This window comes from Leopardus geoffroyi, chromosome C1 (assembly GCF_018350155.1).
Source record: "Leopardus geoffroyi isolate Oge1 chromosome C1, O.geoffroyi_Oge1_pat1.0, whole genome shotgun sequence".
In the NCBI taxonomy this organism is placed as follows: domain Eukaryota; kingdom Metazoa; phylum Chordata; class Mammalia; order Carnivora; family Felidae; genus Leopardus; species Leopardus geoffroyi.
This window is the reverse complement of record NC_059328.1, coordinates 177,490,196-177,513,544: the sequence shown is the minus strand read 5'-3', so window position 1 is coordinate 177,513,544 and position 23,349 is coordinate 177,490,196. Positions and strand designations below refer to the sequence as shown.

Genomic DNA, 23,349 nt, shown 5'->3' with positions numbered 1-23,349 from the left:
AATATCTAGCCAACTTTCCTGACATTGTTAGTGAGCAAACATCCCACTAATGTGTAATGATCAATGTATCATACATTAAGCTGTTTTATGCACTAGGCCATATTTCTGAGTCCTCTATTTCCTTTCATTCATCTTCTTTTGGATTATACTGTGCCAATGGCATAGGCTTTTAATTTCAATAAAGTAACTCTGTGCCCAAATTAGCTTTTTCAAATATTGTAAATATTTTGAAAAATAGTCTTAAGTATTCTAAATAAATGCTTTCAGATGAAACTGTTGACTTTTTTCTTGTTATAAAATTAACACATTATGAAGAAAAGTTTGTGGAAACTCAAAAAATGTGAAAAAAATATGAATAAGGAAATAAAACCCACCGCAAATACTGTAACCATTAGCATTTTAGAGTATAATGTTCCATCTTCTCTCTCTGTATTATTTTTACAAATGTTACTAAACATACTGTTTTGTGAGCTGTTGTTTAATCATCATATATGAGCATTTCGCCATATCATTAAATGATTTATATATTTTTTGAAACATGATTTAATTTTTTTTAAGGTTTATTTATTTTTGAGAGAGAGAGAGAGGGAGAGAGAGAGAGAAAGATAGTGTGAGTGGGGGAGGGGCAGAGAGTGAGGGAGACACAGAATCCAAAGCAGGCTCCAGGCTCTGAGCTGTCAGCACAGAGCCCAATGTGGGGCTTGAACCCACAAACTGTGAGATCATGACCTTAGCTGAAATCGGAAGCTCAACTGACTGACTCAACATGACCTGAGCTGAAATCGGAGGCTCAACATGACTTTTAATGACACGTTAGCCAAGGGCTCTAGAATCAGGGTCACTAGTAGCAGTGGCAGCAGGCAGTTCTCAGCTTTCTAGACTGAGTCATACCCTTTCCTCCGTCATATTAAACTCGCTTGAAGTATCCAGTTGTTCCCTCATAGATCAACATTGCACACCTGCCCCTGCCACACCGCATAATCTGAAATCAGCTGCTAGACATATGAAATTGGTTTTGACTGTAGTTGGCTGGATTTTAATGATTTTTGCAGCATTTGCCACCTGTATATCTTCTGTCAAGTGTATGGAAAGATGACGCAACCATAGTATATTAGGTGGTTAACAAATAAGGAAAATGTAGGTTATCCACACAAGGACTAGATTTGAATTAATTGTAAGAGTTTCCTAGCACCATATTGCACAATCTTATGGATTCCTTTTATTTTTTATTTTTATTATTTTTTTTAATTTTAATTTTTTTTTCAACGTTTATTTATTTTTGGGACAGAGAGAGACAGAGCATGAATGGGGGAGGCGCAGAGAGAGAGGGAGACACAGAATCGGAAACAGGCTCCAGGCTCTGAGCCATCAGCCCAGAGCCTGACGCGGGACTCGAACTCACGGACCGCGAGATCGTGACCTGGCTGAAGTCGGACGCTTAACCGACTGCGCCACCCAGGCGCCCCTTATGGATTCCTTTTAAATCATTAACTAGTACGAATCATTTATACTTGTCTTAGAAAAGATTGAACAACTCTCGTGAAAACAAAGCAGAGCTGTGATTTCTTTTAAAGATTTGAGGGAGAAATCATTAGCATTTGTGATAGTATATTACAACTTTTTGAGTTGTTCTTAAGTTACAGTGAAAATTTACTGAACTATATAATCTAGGGGGAATCAGATATAATATTGAGGGCTACAAGTAGCTAAGGTATCAAAAGCAAAGGATAGATTTTTTAGAACAAGTAATGCAGGTATATTTATAGGTGTTTTCCAATTCCTGGGCTTATAGGCTTCTAACAAAATTTTATTGGGTTTATATATTTATCTTTGTTCTATCACACTACTCACACACACACACACACACACACACACACAATGTATATATGTTAATTTTCATAAAATGGGAATTATATACTTTTTCACTTACTTTTCCATGTTCCTAGAGGTAAAATATAGTAAATGTCAAAGCCTTGAAGTATATGGACCCTTAGGGTCTGATCTCCACTCTTTTTTTTTTTTTATTTTTTTTTTCAACGTTTATTTATTTTTGGGACAGAGAGAGACAGAGCATGAACGGGGGAGGGGCAGAGAGAGAGGGAGACACAGAATCGGAATCAGGCTCCAGGCTCTGAGCCATCAGCCCAGAGCCTGACGCGGGGCTCGAACTCATGGACCGCGAGATCGTGACCTGGCTGAAGTCGGACGCTTAACCGACTGCGCCACCCAGGCGCCCCTCCACTCTGTCTTAATTAACACTGGATTAAATTAAGTTAAACGCTGGAATCTGAGAGCAAAAAGTTTCGGGGAGGGACACTGGATCGCCTTCCCCTGTCTTCATTTGAACATTCCTTACTAAACTGCCCAGCCCAGCCCCTGCTGATTAGTGTAGAGTGTTCTTGTGGTTTAGTACAAAGGTTATCCGCTGGAGCATATTATCAATTGAGTTATTTCCTCCAATTCTTAAACTTTCCTGAATATTTTCTTGTTTACATTAGCTATCCAGAGAAGACCCTAAAATCAATTTATTGTTGGATCTTCCCTGATACTCTTTAGTTTGTAAAATCATTTTATTGCACACTTTGTAATCTCAGAATATTTATATCCTGATTGCTTATTCCTTTGGTGTGTTTTGCTTTGGAATAAGTTGGCGTGGCTTTGCAAATTTTTAACAATTTTTACGAATTGTTAACAATTTCGTAATCTATCTTTTGGATATTGCATGACAAGTATGATTATGACATTCATTTCATAGGGAATAGAACATCAAATATCTCTTAATTTCTTAGCTATTCAGTAAGAACTTTAAAAGGCTACTTTAAAATATCTAACACACAAAATCAAGTTCTTTTCCTAAACTGCACCCATATTATCTCCATTACACATCATGTTACCAAATCATTCTCGTAAAAACTTAAGGCAACAAGAGACTAGAAAGGCAAGAGGAGACAAATAGATCTCTCACATGCTGATTATACTGGTTTTTAATTTGTTAACTAACTTCTTTTTCTGGTATTTAAGTGCCTTTGGAGACACATTTGGGCACATAGGCTGTATTATTACTCCTAATGCCTTACAACTTAAAAATAATGCTAGCTTTTAAAATGCCTTCACAAATATTAAATCTGACCCTAAATGATTATCATAAGTGTTTTTACAGAATGTACTGACACTGGAATATTTGCTTATTGTGACTAATCTCAGGTTTCCACAAAAGAAATGTTATAAATGGAGAGAAAACCTTGGAAAATTAGAAAGAACATACACTTGTCTCCTTTTTTGGTACTTATTTCAGTGTCTTTCTTCATACACATTTTCCCCCTCTTTTTCCACAAGAAAAGTTAAATATATTACCTGACAAATACAGTTACATTTTATGTTGGAAATAATAGTAAATGCAATTCAACAGATGCTTCTGTGAGGACCAATGAATTAAGTGAAAGGTGCAGGCCATTGCTTGACAGGATGAGGAAAAGCAGTGAATTTCCAGTCACCATTCACTTCTCCACACCATTTCTGGCCTCCTGCTCTCCATCTTCTTACATAGTCTTATGTTCTCTGTCAGGGTGGAGGTCCCATCCTTAATACACTCCAGAACCTAGGAAGAGGTCAGCATACAGCAGCAGCTATCTCTAAATTGTTGCTGTTGAAGTCACAAATTAAAACTTGAAAAAAATCTTTGGTGTTACCATTTACCATAAACCTTTCATCAGCTGAAAATTACTTCCTACTTTATCCACTGTGAATCTTAAAAATACATCCCAAACATTGCTGTTTTGCCTTCCACTATCTTTTTGCTCTAAGTTATTCTTTTGCTCCTAAATATAGGCAGAAATTACACAAATTTCAATTGATTTTACCACTAATATCATGGGATGAGTTATCTTGGTTTTTTAATTTGGATTTGGAGGCAAGAGTCTTAAAGGAGGGTTTTTGAGCATTGTAGTTGCATGGAATACCAATAATTATAATTTTCTTTCCTTAGCTCTCAGGGAAAGTGAATATAGTAGTAAGAGCATAGAAAGTCTCACCAACCAAGCACAACGTAAAAGTGACTCTGAAAAGGATTCGAAAACCTTTCTCATATGAGTAGAAAAACATACCATTTCAACATTCATTTGATTTTATTTCTCCTCCCTAAAAGAGATACCAAATATTAAAGCACCTAATAAAGGTATATGCATACTTTAAGACAAATGTTAATCTACTTACATTTTCGTAACTATTATTGCTATGTGTACATACATACAAACAGTTCTAGGGAAACCCAGAAGAGCTTAAAAGCCATAATTATTACAAAAGATCTTCCTGATTACACAGTTCCCTGTGGCACTTGCTAATGTCATAGAATTTGTAATGTAACTTACTGAACTTGGTAGGACAGATCAGTTTACTCATTTACTCATTTGGAGATGTTTTAATAGTCATTTTAAATATGCATTGCTAAACTGAGGTCCTCAAGATTGTGTCTATATAATACACATATTTTTAAATGACATTGCATATTAGAAATATGCCAATTATTAGAAATATACAAATAGATTCTGTACTGTTACTATGTATCAAGGCTTTTGTTTTTTTGAAGTCTTTACAATGTTAGCATTACATCTTATGATGTGTATGTGTTATGCGTGTGTTTTTAATTATTAGAGATATAATTTGACATGCAATATATCAAAGTCAAGAAATGCATTACAGCTTTTCTTTTTCTTTTCCTTTTTTTTTTTTTAGTGAAGTGCAATAGTGAAAAAGGGGAAGAGTAGAACAAAGAGATCTGTAACTGACTGTGAACAATCAATTGAGATAACTCAGTACCTTTGGACCAGCTGTATTAAAGCTTTTCTAAGAATTTTATTTGGAGAAACTATTTTATGGAGAAAACATAAACCTTTCAATCTTCTTTGATGTGGTACATCACTACCTGGTAGCAACTCCCTAGAATCCAGTGCATCTAGTAAACAGAAAATTTGTGCCAAAACTATTTTCAGAATTACTTATAAAGAAAAAAATATGGTAGATTTTGTGCAGTATTTGTCATTTCCTTAAAACCACTTTTGTGTTTTGTTAATAAAACAACTTTTCTCACGATAAACAATAGAAAATATAAATAACTAAAGAGAAGTACTGAGTTACCCATACTTTCACCACCACCTACCTGTTGTTAACATTTGGGGTAGATATTCTTCTAGAATGTTTCTGTGCACATTTTTTTCTAACAGAAACCATTTTTGTTTTTAAATTTTTCTATTTTATTAATGCCCCTATTTTTATCAGTGGCTATTTGAATCATAACTCTGGGCATGGATACTGGTTGATGATCTGGGAAATAAGTCACCCCTCCCTGCCAAACCCACTTAATCTTGGAAGCCATGGACATCCCCAGTATCCAAATAGATGATGAAACCCAAAGGCCCCTTGATCCAAGGTCTCACATTCATGAGCTAATCAGATTGCTCTGCTGAGTTCCGATAATGAGAAACAGATTGGCGAGTTAGCAAACATGGCAAAAGCAAAAAGAGTATGTAAATAAATAACTATTTAAAAGCCAAATTGTGGGATGATGTCATGAAGTACAGTTGGGATCAGACAAGCCAGGGCAAATCAAAACTTCTTGCAAGTCAAGCAAGTATGAAAGCACAGAAAAGATATGGGGAGGAGTGTGGGGAGCCAGATGTGTTCTCTCTGACCCACTGGCCGTACTTCAAAGTGATACTGACAGAACTAAAATCTGATAATGTCGTATTTCTGCTTACATACTCTTTAAAGGTGGCTTCACGGGCTCTTTGTGATCTGATCCCACCCTACCTCTCTAGTGCCACCATCAGAATCTGCAGTTGTATGCTCTGCTCTATCTGTGCCGAGTTTCCCTATGTCTAAAACAGTCACTTCTTCTGAGAAGCCTTCTCTGATTTCTGGTGTATGACAGGTGGCCTTACTAGGTGCTTCCATAGCACCCTTTAACCTCCAAGGCTGTAGGGCCCAACACCTCACATAGTACCTGGATTATAATAGGCCTTCAAATTGACTAGACAAAGCACCAGGAGAGAAGCAGACATCTCACAAGTGTGCACGAGATTGCATGTGGCCAAGAAAAGAGGGAGAGAGAAGAAAAGGCACCCAGATGTGGTGCTACTTGAGATTTTTTGGATCCAGTTTTGGCGTATGTGATCCTTTCAATAACTGCACTACTATGCACATAGTCGGGTCCTGTTCGTTGGTTTGCACACAGTGATTAGCACAAACATACAAAAGGGCAAGGGTGATATTCAAAATATTGAACAGCTGTGGTATACTGCAGTGCTGTGAGGGCAACGTTGGGGTTAGCCCGCAGCAGGCAGTCTCGACCAAGGCAGCAGCCTGACAGGCACCAGGCACATGCCTTCAGGTACACAGCACTATTGCCAGAAGTGTTATCTTCCATAAAAGGGCTTGGCCTACTATAAGCACATGGCATTGTGGTCTAGTGTAGACAGCTGTGGCCTGCTGGTTGGCAGGTACCAGGTTGGTCTCCTCAGTAGTGCCCACCTGGGGTCCTTGGGGCCAGATTGACCAGATTAGTTGACATGGACAGTGGGTACTTATTAATTGGTTTGGAAGCATTTCGATGTCTTAACAACCATGTAGCCATACTGATGTTATTTACTGAATATTAGCCTTACAGAAGGGCTTGTTTAACTTGCACTGGGCGCTGAGCAAGAGGAAAAGGAAGGGATCAGATTTCATTACTGGACTTTGGGCTTCCCCAGAACTCTGGGGTCTATAAGGTTACTCATCCATGACTGTAGTACAAAGGAGAAAACGATAAATGCCTTAAAAGAAGAGCTGTTGGGTCACAGGTTCAACAGTATCCCATACTGCTCACCTAGTTATATATAAGAAAGGATAACGTCCTTTTTGGGACCAGGAAGTTGAGATTAACATTGTCATTGGATCAAGGTCTGTTTTCTGCACTGCTTGTTGGTAATAATTGAGCAATGTCTTACTTTTTGGCCTCCACTGTATGACCCAATTCCTTTTGTTTGGGAAGACACCTGGGACTCTGCATGTAGTCTGTGTTGTATGCATCCTGTGGTTGGTGCTGGCCAAAGGGGTACACTGAGACCACTACACTTACAGCTTTAGGTTGGGACCAATGAGATAATTCTAGGTCAGGCTTTTTCCCTGGAGCTTGGCATAAAACAAAAGAAAACAAAACAAAAACAACAGCAACAAAAACACACACACGCACACAAACAAAAAGATTGGCTCAAAACACTATTCCCACAAAAGGCCACTTTGCAAAATTTTGGGAAATTCAGGTATGAAAAGAAGGTGAAATGAGTGGGTTTCAGCACTCTTTCAAGAAGACTGATCGAAGGGAGTGGAGGGTTGAGCCTTAAGACTTCCTACCCAACTCATGGGCAAGGGAGCAGGGTAGAACTGACCAGGTAGCACAGCCTCAGGCTGGTTAGAGTGAAGAAAAGGCACAACCGCTGAGGCTTTTCCAGAAGTGGGTTATTGGGACAGCTAGTGTAAGCAGCTCACTTCTGGCACTGAAGAGATCCTTGTTTGGTGGTGGAGTTAGGGGTAGGAGGTGGGGCTAGGTGTGCTGAGGGACCTCAACCCGACAGTGGTGATCTTTTGGCAAGCTTTTCAGAGCCTTTCATTGATTACCAATCACTTTCTAACAGGGAAGAGCACTAGGGAGTCACTTCCCTGCCTGGTGTTGGCTCCTGGATAATCTTTCACATGTTGTGCGTACTTAATTCAAGGAGCATTTGTGTTTTGACAAATAATTTTTACAACTTATTTTCCATACCAATGCCAGGTTTACACTGATTAAGATTCACACAGTTATTTGTATGCAAAATCTTTCCTAATTAGTTAATTAGTATATCAAATCTGTATGCCTGTTTATCATGTTCCCAGCACTAAATTTTCGAAAAATTCAGACAACATATAAGATATAGTTTCTATCCTCAAGGAATGTATAATTCAAGAGAGAAGATTAGCATTCAGCAAACAATTAAGCAAGAAATGAGTGATGAACTAGGATGCTGATGAGAAGTATAATTCAAATGCAGGAAAAAAGAATCTGGTACAGGTTAGAATAAGAGACTGTTGCAGGAAAATGAGACTCAAGACAGGCCCTCAGGATTGAAAAATTTTAGAAGAGGATGAAAGAAGAACAGCTTTCCTGACATAAGAAATCACCTGAACCAAGGAACAGAGGCAGGACATGAACATTAGGTACTCAGGGACATCCAGGAGAGATGTGTGACAGGAATGAGGGCAGGTACATGGGAAATAAGTTTGGGTAGGTAAGGTAGAGCCCTATTTCCGTCACCTCAAAAGTCAGTCAGTTTGAACTCGACATTACAGACCACTGCTGTTCAATAATAATGCCACGTATGTAATTTAAAACTTTCTATGTCACGCTAAAAAAATAAAAAGAAACAACTGAAAATAATCATATATTTTCCCTAACCCAATATATCCAAAATATTACCATTTTAACATGTAATCAATATTAAAAAAATTTTACACTGCTTCAGTTGTTAAATTTAAATGAAAGACAAATTCATTTCCTCACTTGCACAAGCCACATTTCAAATGCTCAATAGCCACACGTGTCTAGTGTTGGGCAACATAGCTATAGACAATTGCGAGATTATTTAGCAGCTGAATAATAAGCCAAAGTTGAATAGTATCTTGGGAGAATTTGTTGTCAATGAAATGCAGAGTGCATTGAAGGGTGTGATGATTGCGGGTGAAGAGGGAAGTTAGATTTGGAATGAGTTATATGTGGATGCTGAAATGGTTGCCATGGGACAGGGCAAGAGGATAGGGCAAATCTGAGAGATGCTTCAGAGAAATAATTGGTGTGCCTTGATGACTGACTGGTAATGAGAAAAGAAAAAAAATAATTCACGAGTGGTAGCCAGCCTCCACACAGCCCTCAGTGATCCTCGCCTCCGGGTGTGGTATGTGTGACCAATAGAATAAGGCCACAGTGATGGTACATCACTTTCAAGATTAGATTATAAAAGATACTCTGGCTTCTGTTTTGGTGGTTCTCTGTCTTGGCTCACTTACTCTGGAGAAATGGAGCTGCTACGCTGTGAGCAGCTCGGTGGAAAGGCCTATGTAGCAAGGAACTGAAGCTTGACAATAAGCCCATAAGTGAGTTTGGAAGGGGGTCCTCCTGCCCCAAATGAGCATTCAAATGACTGTAGTCCTAGCAAACACTGTGACTGCAACCTCAGGAGAGACTCTGAGCCAGAACTACCTCTCAGCCTCTCTCTGATTCCTAAACCTCAGAATCTGAGAGAGATAATAAATATTTGTTATTTTAAGCTGCTAAATTTGGGGGCAAATTGTAACAGCAACACAGAATGATTGCATCAAGCAGTAAGAAAAAGATAACTTCGTTTAAAATAGGCAAGAGGGGGGGCCCCAGGGTAGCTCAGTCGGTTAAGCGTCTGACTTCGGCTCAGGTGATGATCTCGCGGTCCGTGAGTTCGAGCCCCGCGTTGGGCTCTGTGCTGACAGCTCAGAGCCTGGAGCCTGTTTCCGATTCTGTGTCTCCCTCTCTTTCTGACCCTCCCCCGTTCATGCTCTGTCTCTCCCTGTCTCAAAAATAAATAAACATTAAAAAAAAATTTAAAATAGGCAAGAGACTTGAACAGCCACTTTACAAAAGAAGACAGGCAAAGAAAAAAAGTGCTCAATTATTATTAGACACCAGGGAAATGCAAATCGAAACCACAATGAGATAACACTACCCACACATCAGTAGGGTAAAAATAAAGACTGAAAGCATAAAATGTTGATGAGAATGTGGAGCAACCAGAATTCTTTTAAAATTAAAATATAATTCATGTACCAATCAGTTCACCCATTTAAAATATACAATTTAATGGCTTTTAGTATAGTTCACCCATCACCACAATACATTTTAAAGTATTTTTATTACTCCAAAGAAACCCAATACCTCTTAGCTGTCACCCTTCCTGAACTCTAGTCTACTTTTTGTCTCTGTACATTTGCTTATTCTGGACACTCATGTTAATGAAATCACACAATATTTGGTCTTTCATACTTGGTTGCTTTCACTTAACATAGTGTTTTCAAGGTTCATCTATGTTGTAGCATGTAGCAGTACTTCATTTTTTTAATAGCCAAATAATATTTCATTATATGAATATATCACTTTTTTTAACCCATCAGTTGATACATACTTAAGTTGTTTCTACTTTTTGGTTATTATGAGTAGTTATAAACATTTGTGTGGACTATACTTTCATTTCTTTGGGGTATATACATAGCAGTGGAATTACTAGGTCTTATGGTGGTCTATATATATATATATATTTTAATTTTTTTTTAACGTTTTATTTATTTTTGAGACAGGGAGAGACAGAGCATGAACAGGGGAGGGGCAGAGAGAGGGAGACACAGAATCTGAAACAGGCTCCAGGCTCTGAGCTGTCAGCACAGAGCCCGACGCGGGGCTCGAACTCACGGACCGCGAGATCATGACCTGAGCCGAAGTCGGCCGCTTAACCGACTGAGCCACCCAGGTGCCCCTATGGTGGTCTATATTTAACCAATCGAGGGATTCCCAAATTTTTTCAAAATGGCCATATAATTTTACATTCCCACCATCAGTATATGAAGATTATTATTTCTCTATATCTTCATCAACACTTATTATTGTTTGTCTTTTTGATTATAACCATCTTAGTGAGTATCAAGTCATATCTCATTGTGGTTTTGATTTGTACTTTCTTGATGGCTAATTATGTTGAGTATCTTTTCATAAGATTATTTATCATTTGTAGATCTTCTTTGGAGAGCTGTCTATTCAGATCTCTTGCTCGTTTTTAAATAGAAGGATCTGTGTCTTTTTAAAATTAAGTTGTAATAGTTCTTTACATGTTCTAGGTACAAAATCTTTATCAAATATTACATTTGCAAAATTTTTTTCCTATTCTGTGGGTTTTCTGCAACCAGAATTCTTTTTTTTTTTTTAAGATTTATTTTTAGAGAGAGAGAGTGCAAGTGGGGGAGAAAGAGAGAGAGAGAATCTTAAGCAGGCTCCATGCTCACCACTGAGCCCAATGTGGGGCTTGATTGCATGACTCTGGGATCATGACCTGAGCCAAAATCAAGAGTGGGATGCTCAACAGACTGAGCTACCGAGGTGCCCCTAGAAAGAATACTTAATCCAAAATGATATGAACACTTTTGAAAAACATCTTGGGTTACATAATTTGCCCAAGGTCACTAAACTCTTAGCATGCTAGGGACAAGACAGGACCAACTACATTAATTTCTAGGATCTGCCTGTAGCAAAATGAAAATGTGGTGCACCTTGTTAAAAACTTGTTAAAAATAGAACATTAAACCAAATGCAGAGGTTTTCTAAGCATGAGGCCTTGTGAGACACAGTCTATGTGCACATGAAGCTAAGGGAACAGGGAAGATTATATAATCTTGGGCTGTTTAACAGAAAAGCCCATGCTCTTTCCAATAAACCGTACTGGGTTGAGGGATCCATTCATTTTTTTGCACACACTGAATGAGACTTTTTGTGCACACTGAATGATGGCAATGTCAGATGGTGATATCAAATATTGATGTCCCATAGCTGTTTAAAAACTGAATTGCAGGTCAGAAGTTCCTTCTGTGATGCCTGTTTGTCTTTTGTTCAGTGGGCATTCAGTACATATATTTGATCTAAGTTAGAAAAGTAACTTTTGACCAAAGTCTTGACAGTATCTTCTTAAATGTTAATTTGCTAGGATTAACTCTTTTATTTTTATTTTATTTAATTAAAAAAAATTTTTTTTAACATTTATTTATTTTTGAGACACAGAGAGACAGAGCATGAACGGGGGAGGGTCAGAGAGAGGGAGACACAGAATCTGAAACAGGCTCCAGGCTCTGAGCTGTCAGCACAGAGCCCGACGCGGGGCACGAACCCACGGACCTTGAGATCATGACCTGAGCCGAAGTCGGACGCTTAACCGACTGAGCCACCCAGGCGCCCCAGGATTAACTCTTTTAACTCCCCTCCCTCTGAAATGCTTCACTGAATTCCTTTTTTCTGACAAATGTGCCAATGCTTTAGCAGTGATGAAATGTTTGCTGCTGGACATCTGGGTGTATTGGGATACAGAAGAACATTCTTCTGAATCAACAGTGGATCCTAATGGATAAGGTAAATCTTGAGTAATTTTGAGTATACTTTGAGTAATAACTTCAAGTATTTTGAGTAAGCTACGTTCTGAATAGAATTAGGCTTTCGTTGGTAACAGTTAACTTTCAGTTTTGTTGGTGAAGACGTATCTATCACCTCTTAATGGGACAGATTTTTGCCTGCTATTGAAGAGGAGTAGGGGATCAATAACTTTTCCAAAAAACTTGAAATATACCAATCCTAATGTAAAAGAAGTTCTGCTGTGGTAAGTTTAGGATTAAACTACATCAGTGTCCTATTATCAAGCGTATTTCATCTGATCCTCAAACGAGAGAATACGAAGCTTATATTTTTAGTTAAAAAAAATCTTCAAATTCAAGCAAAGTCTTTCATGTCAATCTCCGCTAGTCAAACGACGCCGGTGAAGCCCAGCCCAAGAGAGCCTCCATGGAGCCACTTCTCTTTGCCCAGTCAGCTGGCGTCAGCACTCGCCCGTTCCTCCAGCGCTGCCGGATCTCGCCTTCCGCCTTCGCCTAGGCCCCGCCCCCTAGCCAAGCCCCGCCCCGTTCGCTTCTTCCGCTCTCCACCCATTTCCTCCCGCAGGGGTTTTCGCCCTGCCCCTCAGCGCCCTCCGGTAGCGGAAAATCCCGCAGTGGGCCTCTCTGGCCGCCTGGAGGACTTGTCATCTGGGTCTGGAGGCGCCCGGCGGCGGCGGCGGCGGCGAAGGGCGGGTCTGAAGTGCGGCGCGACGAGCCACTCTTGTGCGCCTGCTCTGACTACTTTAAGTTTGTGGGTGTCTTCGCCATGGGGCTGCCAGAGGTGTGGAGCTCCATGTGCAGGTGAGTGAGCTAGCGAGCTGCCAGCGCAGGCTCCTGGGCTGCGCTCGCCGAGGTGGCAGAGGATTGCAGGTGGCGACTGCCTGGCCTCGAAATTTCTAGTCACTTTTGGAGGCTCAGCTCTTAGATCTGAGCCCGGGCCCCTTTCTGTTATGTCGCTCTTACTGTGTTTAGGCGCCTTCTTCGCAGCATCACCTTCGTTTTCTGCTATTCTGGTTCGTATTCAGCCTTGACCCTGTGGTGTCTCCGCATTGGGTGGGGACCCCCGAATGTGGGGCAACGACCAGGTGGAAGGGGCGGGAGGTGTAGGAATTCACCTGAGGCAGAACAAAGAAGATAGAAGTTTATTGACTATATCGTAAGGGAGCCGCGAGCAGGACTGCATGGAAGAGGCTGCACGGAGGCCGTGAATGGGCCTGTTTTTAAAGGGGAAAGTTGAGGAGGTGTGGCCACATATGGAATTCATTTCTTGGCAACTGTGCCTAGTGGTAAGTAGCTCATTGGCCGGTTAGGGCCACTAAATATCTCGAGATGGGTCGCCTGATGGGCCGATATGTATTCTACGTTCCGTTGCTCAAGCCTGTGTGCCTAAAAGCGGTCTCCCCAGGGCACACACAACTTTCTTTACTTTTGACCTCCATTTCTTTCCTTTCTTCAAAGCTGAGTATAGTTTGGGGGGACACGCGGGGTTTCAACTCGGAGGATTTTCGTGCCGTGTTTTTGCGGCTAACAAACGCTCCTGCTTTGGCAGCTGTTACACCTGTGCACGTGGTGTGCCTTTCTCGTTCAGTTATGTTGACTGGCTCCAGCGTTAATACAGGTGTACGGAACATCCAGGTTAGTGTTGTGGACACATATTGTGGTTTGGTGGAGTATGTGTGCGAACTTGGTGTTCAGCTCTTGAAAGTGCTGCTGAATGCATCTTGAGCTCAGTTAAGGAAATCTAGTCGTAATGAGTTTAGGAAGTTAGGCTGCATCAGTCTTGAGGCTTACTGCCTGCCCCTGTGCATTCAGGTAGCAGCTGTGACCACTTGAAAGGAGAGCCATCTTATTTACTCCATAACTTCAATTGCTGGGTTCTTTAGCTTTTGAGTTTGCCTTGGGGGAAAGGGATGGGAGCATTTCTTTGGTTTAAGAACAGTGGTTACTGCTTTAGGGGAAGATGTCTGGTTGTTTAACATTTTATTCACAGACCTGGATCTCAATAAAAGAAAAGTGGAAGAGTTTCTTTTTTGTTTTGTGTTTTTACTTAAGTAATCTGTACCCCGCCCCCCCGAACCCATGTGGGGCTCAAGCTCACAACCTTGAGATCAAGAGTTTCACACCTTTCTGGGGTACCCGTGTGGCTCAGTCGGTTAAGTGTCGGACTTCGGCTGAGGTCATGATCTCCAGATCTCCAGGTTCCTGAGTTCGAGCCCCACGTGTGGCTGGCTCTGTGCTGACAACTCAGAGCCTGGAGCCTGCTTCAGATTGTCTTCCTCTGCCCCTCTCCACTCACCACCCCCCCCCCCCCATACAAATAAACATTAAAAAAGAAGAAGAAGAAGAAGAAGAGTTGCATGCTCTTCCGACTAAGTGAGCCAGGTTCCCAGCAATGTGAATGCTTTTTTTTTTTTAATAGCATTTTATTTTTTAAAGTAGGCTCCATGCCCAGTGTGAGATCTCAAACTCACAACCCTAAGATCAAGAGTTGCACGTTCTACCAGCTGAGCCAGCCAGGCGTCCCGTTTGTTTTTGTTTTTTTAATACCTTGAAGTTAGTTGTCCCTGTGTCTCTGAACATGGCAAATATTAAGAAAATCAGCACATGTCATTATTGCTGCTGCTTTTGGAAGTTGTGAGTAAACACTGGATTATATGAGAAACAAATAGGAAGACATATTGGTTAACAAAATTAACTGACTTGGGAAAGAATCTGACACCCCTAGAGTTCAAGTTGGCTTTATTCCACCCTCTGATCTCAAGGTTGCAGACTGGTTAGGTGAGTCCCGGACCATTTTTGGGGTTTAAATCAGGTCTTTTCCAGGACCTTGGAGTGGATATTACCCTAGCAAAGCAGAGACCTGAGGCCAGTGTCATCTAGTCTACAATAGCCTAACCCACAAATGTATTAAGGAATAGGGTGCCACAGAGTGCTTTTGAGAGGAAATAAGTCCTCTCAGCTGTGGTTGACATTGTTGGGCAGTCCCCTCTTGAACTCTGGCTTCCCTTGACTTTTCTGGCACTATCTTTCCCTCCTCCCTCTCCACTACTTCTTATCTTGCCCTAGTGCCAGTACAGCCCTTGGTTTTTTTTTTTTTTTGGGGTGGGGGAGGTTCCAAATAAAGCACAGTTCTCTGAAGAAAACTCTCAAATGTGTATGTCTAATCTTGATTTATCCAAAGTGCTAGTGCTGGCCACACTCACCTGAATGTCTCATTTGTACCTCAGCTGTAACTTGCACGTAAGTGTAACCCTTACTCCTCATCTGCACTTCCAATTTCTTGGAACTCTTATTATTCTTCTACGTTTTTAAAGTTATGTAAATTCTCCCACATTCCCAATTCTTATTTCTGACTGCTGATTCAAATTTGAACAATCGTTTCAAATTTTTCACTTGTTCATTTTGCAGAAACTTGTTGGTGGACTTCTTCCCAGTTTGAATAGCTTCCGCATCTCACTGCCAGGTTAATCTTGCTAAAGTTCAGTTCAGTGTCTGCCATTCTTCTCCTAAGAAGTTCTTAAAGGTGTCCTCCTACCTCTGGAATTAAATAAAAATTTCCCAGCCCGATTTCAAAGATTTGGCCCCAATTTACTCATGAATTCTACCGGACTTTTATATTCTAGCTTCTGGGAGTTCTAGGCACTTTTGTTATCCTGTAGCCAATCTGGACTACTTGTTATCTTCCTTATTAAGGCCTTGAAGTCCCAAAGGAAAGCAGACAAGAAACATGTTTAAATAAAAGTAATAGTTATAAACTCTGATAGTGTCTTAAAGGAAAAGTATAAGTATGAGAAGAATGGGATTTAGAAAGGAAAGAGAGGGTCAGGGAGGCTCTTCAAAGAGATTGATCTTTTAAGTTGTTAAAGGCACTCAGTGCCTTATCCATTTGCTGTGTGCTCTGTTGAACTACACTATTTTGGTTCTTCTTGAGCTGCCTCTTTTCTCTTTCACTACATACATAGTTGTTTCTGAAGGCTCAATATTTGATTCCCTTATATTTTTTCTGTGTTAGGAGTCACAGACCCAAATGCAGAGGCTAGGAAGGAAGCATTGAGTGATGCTGTCTAGATGACAGCACTGAGGACCAGTAGGGAACTATGAGCTAGAGAAAGTTCTCTGTCTAAAGGAGCCAGCTTCTCAGCCCCAGGCATTGTTGCCATTGTAGAATGTAGACCTGCAGTTTCCGTAACTACTAATTTTTCTGGGAAACTGCATTTTTAGGTGGAACCTTTTGGTTTTAAATGTTTGTTGTTTTAAAACACTGCTGACCAGACAAAACACATTTGTAGACCCAGCATTCAGGCCACTAATTTTCAACTGCAGATCCTTCATCTACTCCTCATAGAGAGCTGGCAGGTAATTTTGTGACATGTCTTCAGTTCTAACTTTTCTTTCAGACTCCAGTCTGCTTGCTCTTGAATGTTTCTACTTATGTCAATACAGTCTCAAGAAACTGAAAATGGAATTCATATTTCATTCTACAAACCAGCTAGTTTCCTTGCCAGCCTTTTCAGTGCCTATATTCTCTTAGCTATTCTCACTTGAAATCTTGGAATTGCTGTTGACAAAGTTCTTTTCCTTGAATTTTTACTAATAGTTCCTAGTAAATCATTCCTTTGTTTCTGCAGCTGCTGTTTGTCAGTTCATGCATGAATTATCTGGCCTTGGGTTTGATTTTTTTGTTCTCTTCACCTTCTCCCTTGCCTACTTCTGCTGTAATCTTTATTAAGCACTATTTTCATGATCTCATCTTAAAAAAATTCATGAAAAGTTGTTTAATTTTGTAAACTCGTGAGTGCTTTATTGGTTAATTGCAAAAAAAAAATCTCCTGACTGATAATGTTCTTCTCCTTCTAAGTCAGTTGTTTTTACCTTTGGCATTTATCAGAATCACTTGGGAGGTTTGTTAAACACAGATTTCTGGGCTCACGCCACAGTTTCTAATTCAGTGGGTCTGGGGTGGGGCCAAGACTTTGCATTTCTAACATGTGTCCCGGGATGCTAATGGTGCTGGTTCAGGAACCACACTTGGAGAACAGCTGCCCCAAGCAGACCAGTTGACCATCACCTGAAGGAAGTAAGTCTGCTTAAGTGATTTAGTAAATTAGCAGTAGCTAGAGTGTGCGTGTCCATTTCTCTCCACCAGATGGCAGTCTGGGAGCCAATAGGAAGGAAAGAGAAAACCATAAATTCAGAATTATTTGGGGACTCTAAACACTCAAATACATTTTTTAAGATGTAAAAGATAATAGCAGATTTTAAGTAATGGTTGAGTATAAATTGGAAGAAATAAAATTAATGACTATATGGAGTCTGGTAAGGAACCTTTTAGCTTTTTGTGTTTTGTAGCAATTGCTCCAGAGATTTTTGTGACCTTTAAGTGCTGTGCACAGTGCTTTGCACTTGCGTTTGGTAGTTATACATTGACTTTCTTTGAGCTAAAATTCTATCTCCCAGATAAAACCAAGACTTGAAGCCAGGCCTGTGTTTCTGTATGCAGCAGGTAGTACTTAAACTATTACATAAGACATGCCAGTCTGGCAGCATTGTGTCTAACCCTGAACTGGCATTTGGGTACTGGTCTTATTAAGGAATTCAGGGTTATTCTGGATCTAAAGAAATTAGTCCTTAAATCTTTGATAATTCAACTTTATTTTTTTGGAATTTTTTAAGTTCAAAAAAATTTTTTAAATGGTGCTTCACGATAAGTATAGTTCAGATTTTAAAAGTCTATATGAAATCCCTATTTAGAAAATACCCCTAAATAAGCAATATGCTAGTATCTGTCACTTCAGTTTAATTTTTACAAAGTTGATTTTAATGACCACTTGTCTGCACTTTGGGATCACTTAGAGGAGCTCCAAACAAAATACCTATGCCTGTGTCCGACCTCCAGAGTTTGATTTAATTGTTCTTGGCTGTGAGCTGGGCTTTGGAATGTTTACTAGGGTTTCCAGGTGATTCTAATGTTCAGACAAATTGTGGAATTACTGGGCTAGAATAAGAATATTTTACTTGTGGTAAGACAAATTCAAAACCTGCTAGTCCAGGAATGTGAAGTGTGACCAATTTAAACAAATTAGTGGTTTCCCCCTTTTTGTTTTTTGTGGTATTCAATTTAAGTGTAATATAAAAGAAAACATTCTGGAAAAGTTGGATTACAGATGTTTTTATAAATCAAGTCACCTGAATTTATAATTCGGGGGGCTCCACAAACTGTGAGGTCATGACCTGAACCGAAGTCAGACACTTAACAAACTGAGCCACTCGGGCGCCCTGTGGTTTTCTTTTTTTTTTTTTTTTTTACATAAGAAAATAGGTACACATTAGTAGATGCTAACTGTTCATATTCACACAGAGACAGTGTATTCTCTGAGCCAAATATACAGAGAAAGGAGGAAAAAAGCTAAAATTCTATGTACTACACAGGAGCCCAGCACCCTCCAGCTTCCAGCAGAGCTAAGGGAGCAGAAGGTTGTTCTTTTTTGCCTCCACAGAACACTGTGGTGTTGATTTTATAAAATTTTTAAGCAGGAAAGGATAAAAATGAATTTGGAACCAAAAGGGATAGGGATTCTGTACCCACTGTATTCTTCTCAAGGTATTTCCTCCTAAAGTAAGTTGAGAACCATAGTACAAATCAGAAGGGGCTTCAAAAAACCAGAGCGACTGAACACAAGAGGTGGGGGAGGTGGGAAGATTGAAAGTTGCTTGTGGGGCCTGGAGAAAATTTAAAAAGGTTAGAATCCATTAGCGTTCCCTTAGTCATCTTTTCCTCATCCTTCTCTCTTTGCTCCAACTCCATCATCATCATCTTCATCCCCTTCATCAGCATGTCAAGAACCAAGTAGTACTGTAATGGATTTGGCCAAATATCTTTGATGAGCTCCCCTAAACTCCTCTGCACCTGCATCAGAATCATCAGTAAGCCAGAGAAAGAGCTCTGTGAGTTCCTCATGCTCTCTCTTCCTGCTGGCTTTATTCTGCATTTAACTTGAACATTTTGTCACATCCTTTCTGGATTTCCATCTGATTTGAGTGTACTTTGAAGATGGATTACCACTCTCATTTTGATGAAATTCTTTGGAGAGAACTTTATATTCAAAGTAAGGGTTTTTTGTTTTTTTTTTTTTTTTTTTTTATCACAATTCTGTAATGTGATTTAATATCTTCAAATTCTGTCACTCTAACTCCTGTCCAATAATGCAGTGCATATACTTGTGGATGAGTGATAACTGTTAACCCAAAGATGTGGGATTTGGGCAATCAATTCCAACCTCTTCTGGAAAAAATTGGTCAGTGGCATTTGTTATAGGTCTGTTGCACTTTCAAAACCTCATTGGCTTGTTCATTAAGTCTATTGCATTCTGTACTTCATTAATGCATTCAACTGCTCCTTGTGTTCTTTTTCTGAGGTCTCAAGGGCTCCATCGTGGTTAGGGTTGAGTTTCTTCTTACTGACTTTGGTGGGGGTGGGGATGGTGGAGGCAAAGGGTGCAGGCAGCAACTTGGTCTAGCTGCCTCTAGTAATATTTTAAAAACTGTCATCTATACAAAATCATTACAAAACCAATGAAAATATTTACTTAAAAATATTTAAATAATACTTCTGACATGGAAACATAATCACAATAGAATTACAAAAAGAAAGCAAGATATAAAATAAACATAATAGGGGCGCCTGGGTGTTCAGTCACTTGAGCGTCTGACTTCAGCTCCAGTCATGATCTCATGGTTGGTGAGTTTGGACCCTAAGTCGGGCTCTGTGCTGACAACTCAGAGCCTGGAGTCTGCTTCAGATTCTGTGTCTCCCTCGCTCTCTTCCCCTACCCCACTTGTGCTCTGTCTGTGTCTCTCTTTCTCAAAAATAAGTAAATGTTAAAAAAATAAAAACCTTAAAACGGGGTTAGAGAAGGTCAGTAAAGGGTGGGTTTAAGATGTTTGGATGAGTTAAGTGGGCATTTTGACAGCATGGCTTCTTTGGCATGTTTGTGATGTTTAATGAACATCCTTGCAGTTTAAGATGATACGTTTAAAATAAAATTCTCTCCTAATGACTTGAGTTCTGCCACTTGATGGGAAAATTAGAAGAACGTGTAGGATCTTATTTGGAATTGACATTCTATGGAATTGACATTCTCTATCATAATTTTATTTTTAATTTTGTTTTACTGGAAAGGAAAGATAATGCTCAGTTTTATTTTTAAAATTTATTTCTGTTATTTTTTTAGAAAGAGAACACAAGTGGGGAGGGGGCATGGGGAGGGAGGGAGGGAGGAAGGGAGAGAGAGAGAGAGAGAGAGAGAGAGAGAGAGAGAGAGAGAGAATCCCAAGCAGATTCTGTGCTCAGCACAGAGCCAATGCAGGGTTCGATCCCACGACCCTGGAATCATGACCTGAGCCAAAATAAAGTTGGACACTCAACTGACTGAGCCACCCAAGTGCCCCAAGAGAATGTCACTTTTAAATATTAAAAGTGTACAACTTACATTGTTGTAGGAAAACTAAATGTATACACACACAAAAAAATTGTTAGTTTGTTTCCAGTTTTTCCCTTCTGTAAATAATTGTGAACATCCTTATAAATCAAAATTTGATCATATGTGATTTCCTTAATACAAAAGCTTGTGAAATTACTAGGTGTAAGGGTATGATCATTTTAAAGGTTGTGGAACTATGCTTCCAGATTGCCTGCTGGAAAGGTAGTACCAATTTATAGATTTCACAGCAGTGTCTGAGAATGCTTATTGTATCTTTACCAAACTCTTTTTTTTTTTAATTAATACTGTATTTTTTAGAGCAGTTTTAGGTTTATTAAAATATTGAGTAGAAAATTGACAAATGTGTGGCATGTCTCTACCATATAATCCTACAGACTAATTTCACTGCCGAAAGCATTCCATGTGCTCTACGTATTCTTCCTTCTCTCCCTCCCCCAAACTCCTGGTAACCACTGATCTTTTACTGTCCCCACGGTTTGGCTTTTTCAGAATGTCCTGTAGTTGGAATCATACCGTATATAGCTTTTTCAGATTGGCTTCCTTTGCTTAGCAGTATGTATTTAAGATTTCTGTATGTCTTATTGTGGAATGATTGATGATTTCTTTTCATTGCTGAGTAGTATTCCATTGTATAGATATACCATAATTCGTTCACCCATTCACCTATTGGAGGACCTCTTGATTACTTCCGTATTTTGGCTATTCTGAGTAAAGCTACCATAAACATGCATGTGCAGGTGTGTGTGTGTGTGTGTGTGTGTGTGTGTGTGTAAGTTTTCACTTCATTTGGGTAAATACCAAGGAGTGTAGTTGCTGGATTATGTGGTAAGGTATGTTTAGTTTTGTAAGAAACTGCCAAATTGTCTTTCAAAGTAGCTGTACCATTTTGTGTTCTTACCACAAAGAATGAGAGTTAAACCTTTAAAAAAAACCAAAAAACATTTTTTTTCTAATATCATTTAGAAGAGGCTAAAACAAAAGGAAATATGGTATTTATACATTGAGACATGACTACCCACATTACTGTCTTCATTGTATTCTACATTTGTTTCAGGTTTAATTCATTCAAAAGGACGAATGTCATACTGCAACATTTGGTAAGTTTGGACTGTTTTGCTGGCATTATTAGATTATGATGTGTAATATAAAATGTTATTAGGGAAGTGGAAAATATGGGCAGATTTTGTTGACCTTTATGCCACATGGTTCCCAATTTTTTAAGACTTGTGTCAAGACTTGACACAACTTGTATGAGATGGTAGAAAGTTATGAATAAGAGTGTGGTCTTTGGGCGCCTGGGTGGCTCAGTCGGTTAAGCGTCCGACTTCGGCTCAGGTCATGATCTCGCGGTTCGTGAGTTCAAGCCCCGCGTCAAGCTCTGTGCTGACAGCTCAGAGCCTGGAGCCTGTTTCAGATTCTGTGCCTCCCTCTCTCTCTTTGACCCTCCCCCATTCATGCTCTGTCTCTCTCTGTCTCAAAAATAAATAAATGTTAAAAAAAAAAAAAAAGTGTGGTCTTCAATTCAGAATGATTGGGTTTATTTATTTTTTAAATGTTTTTATTTTATTTTTGAGACAGAGAGAGACAAAGCATGAACGGGGGAGGGTCAGAGAGACAGGGAGACACAGAATCTGAAACAGGCTCCAGGCTCTGAGCTGTCAGCACAAAGCCTGACGTGGGGCTTGAACTCATGGGCTGTGAGATCATGAACTGAGCTGAAGACAGACGCCCAACCGACTGAGCCACCCAGGCGCCCCTGATTGGGTTTATTTTTATTTTTTGATGTTTATTTACTTTTGAGAGAGAGACAGACAGACAGACAGAATCCAAAGCAGACTCCAGGTTCAGAGCTGTCAGCACAGTGCCCGACCTGGGACTCGAACTCAAGAACTGCGAGATCATGACCTGAGCCGAAGTCGGACACTTAATTGACTGAGCCACCCAGGTGCCCCAGAATGCTTAGGTTAAATAATGGGTCCACTACTTAATTTTGGGTAGATTATCTCATCTCTCTCAGCTTCCTTTTAGATGTTATAGAATGAAGATAATACTATCCATCTTAGAGTGCTTATGAATGATAAATAATTCACTTAAAAATCTAGCACTAGTGCTTGGTGTGTAATTATTTTATATTTGTTAGCTACTATCGTTCAAATAACATTCTTCCAAAGCTTAGATGTTTTTAGTTTATCACTTTGCAAGGAAGAAATAATTTTTATTAATTTTTGTGTCTCTCTGCTATGGATTGAACTTTATGTTCATATATTAAAATCTAATCCCCAATGCAATGGTATTTGGAGGTGGGGCCTTTAGCAGATGATTAGGTAAGAAGGGTGGTGTTTTCATGAATGGGCTCAGTGCTCCTATAAGAGAGACCCCAAAGGGCTTTCTCACCTCTTTTCCCTTAGGAAGGAGTACACAGCAAGAAGACAGTCTTTTGTGAACTAGAAAGAGGGAGTTCATGAGACTACATCTGCAGGTGCTTTGATCTTGGACCCCCCCAGCCTCTAGAATTGTGAGAAGTGTTGTATAAGTCACCCAGTCTATGATACTTTTGTTATAGCAGCTCAAATGGACTAAAATACTCTTGTGTAGCCTGGCAAGTACCTTGTACATAAAAAACAAA

General features: G+C 39.7%; 1 protein-coding gene and 1 pseudogene across 4 annotated transcripts in view; one reads left to right on the top strand and one right to left on the bottom strand.

The window, feature by feature from the left end:
• The first annotated feature begins 12,774 nt into the window (after nt 1–12,774).
• The window catches only part of HIBCH (3-hydroxyisobutyryl-CoA hydrolase), a 95,149-nt gene continuing 84,574 nt past the window's right edge, over nt 12,775–23,349 (top strand). The window contains exons 1-3 of one of the 4 annotated variants that reach the window (XM_045480516.1): nt 12,801–13,023; nt 13,772–13,857; nt 21,778–21,820. Coding sequence is in view for 2 of the 4 variants with exons in the window: in XM_045480518.1 (XP_045336474.1) it covers nt 12,989–13,023; nt 21,778–21,820 (78 nt within the window). In the remaining 2 variants the exon portion in view is untranslated. Of the gene's footprint in view, nt 13,024–13,771; nt 13,858–21,777; nt 21,821–23,135; nt 23,203–23,349 lie in introns of those variants that run through there. The other 3 variants (XM_045480518.1, XM_045480517.1, XM_045480515.1) reach the window with 3 other exon arrangements.
• On the bottom strand, nt 18,586–21,382 carry LOC123599769 (annotated as a pseudogene).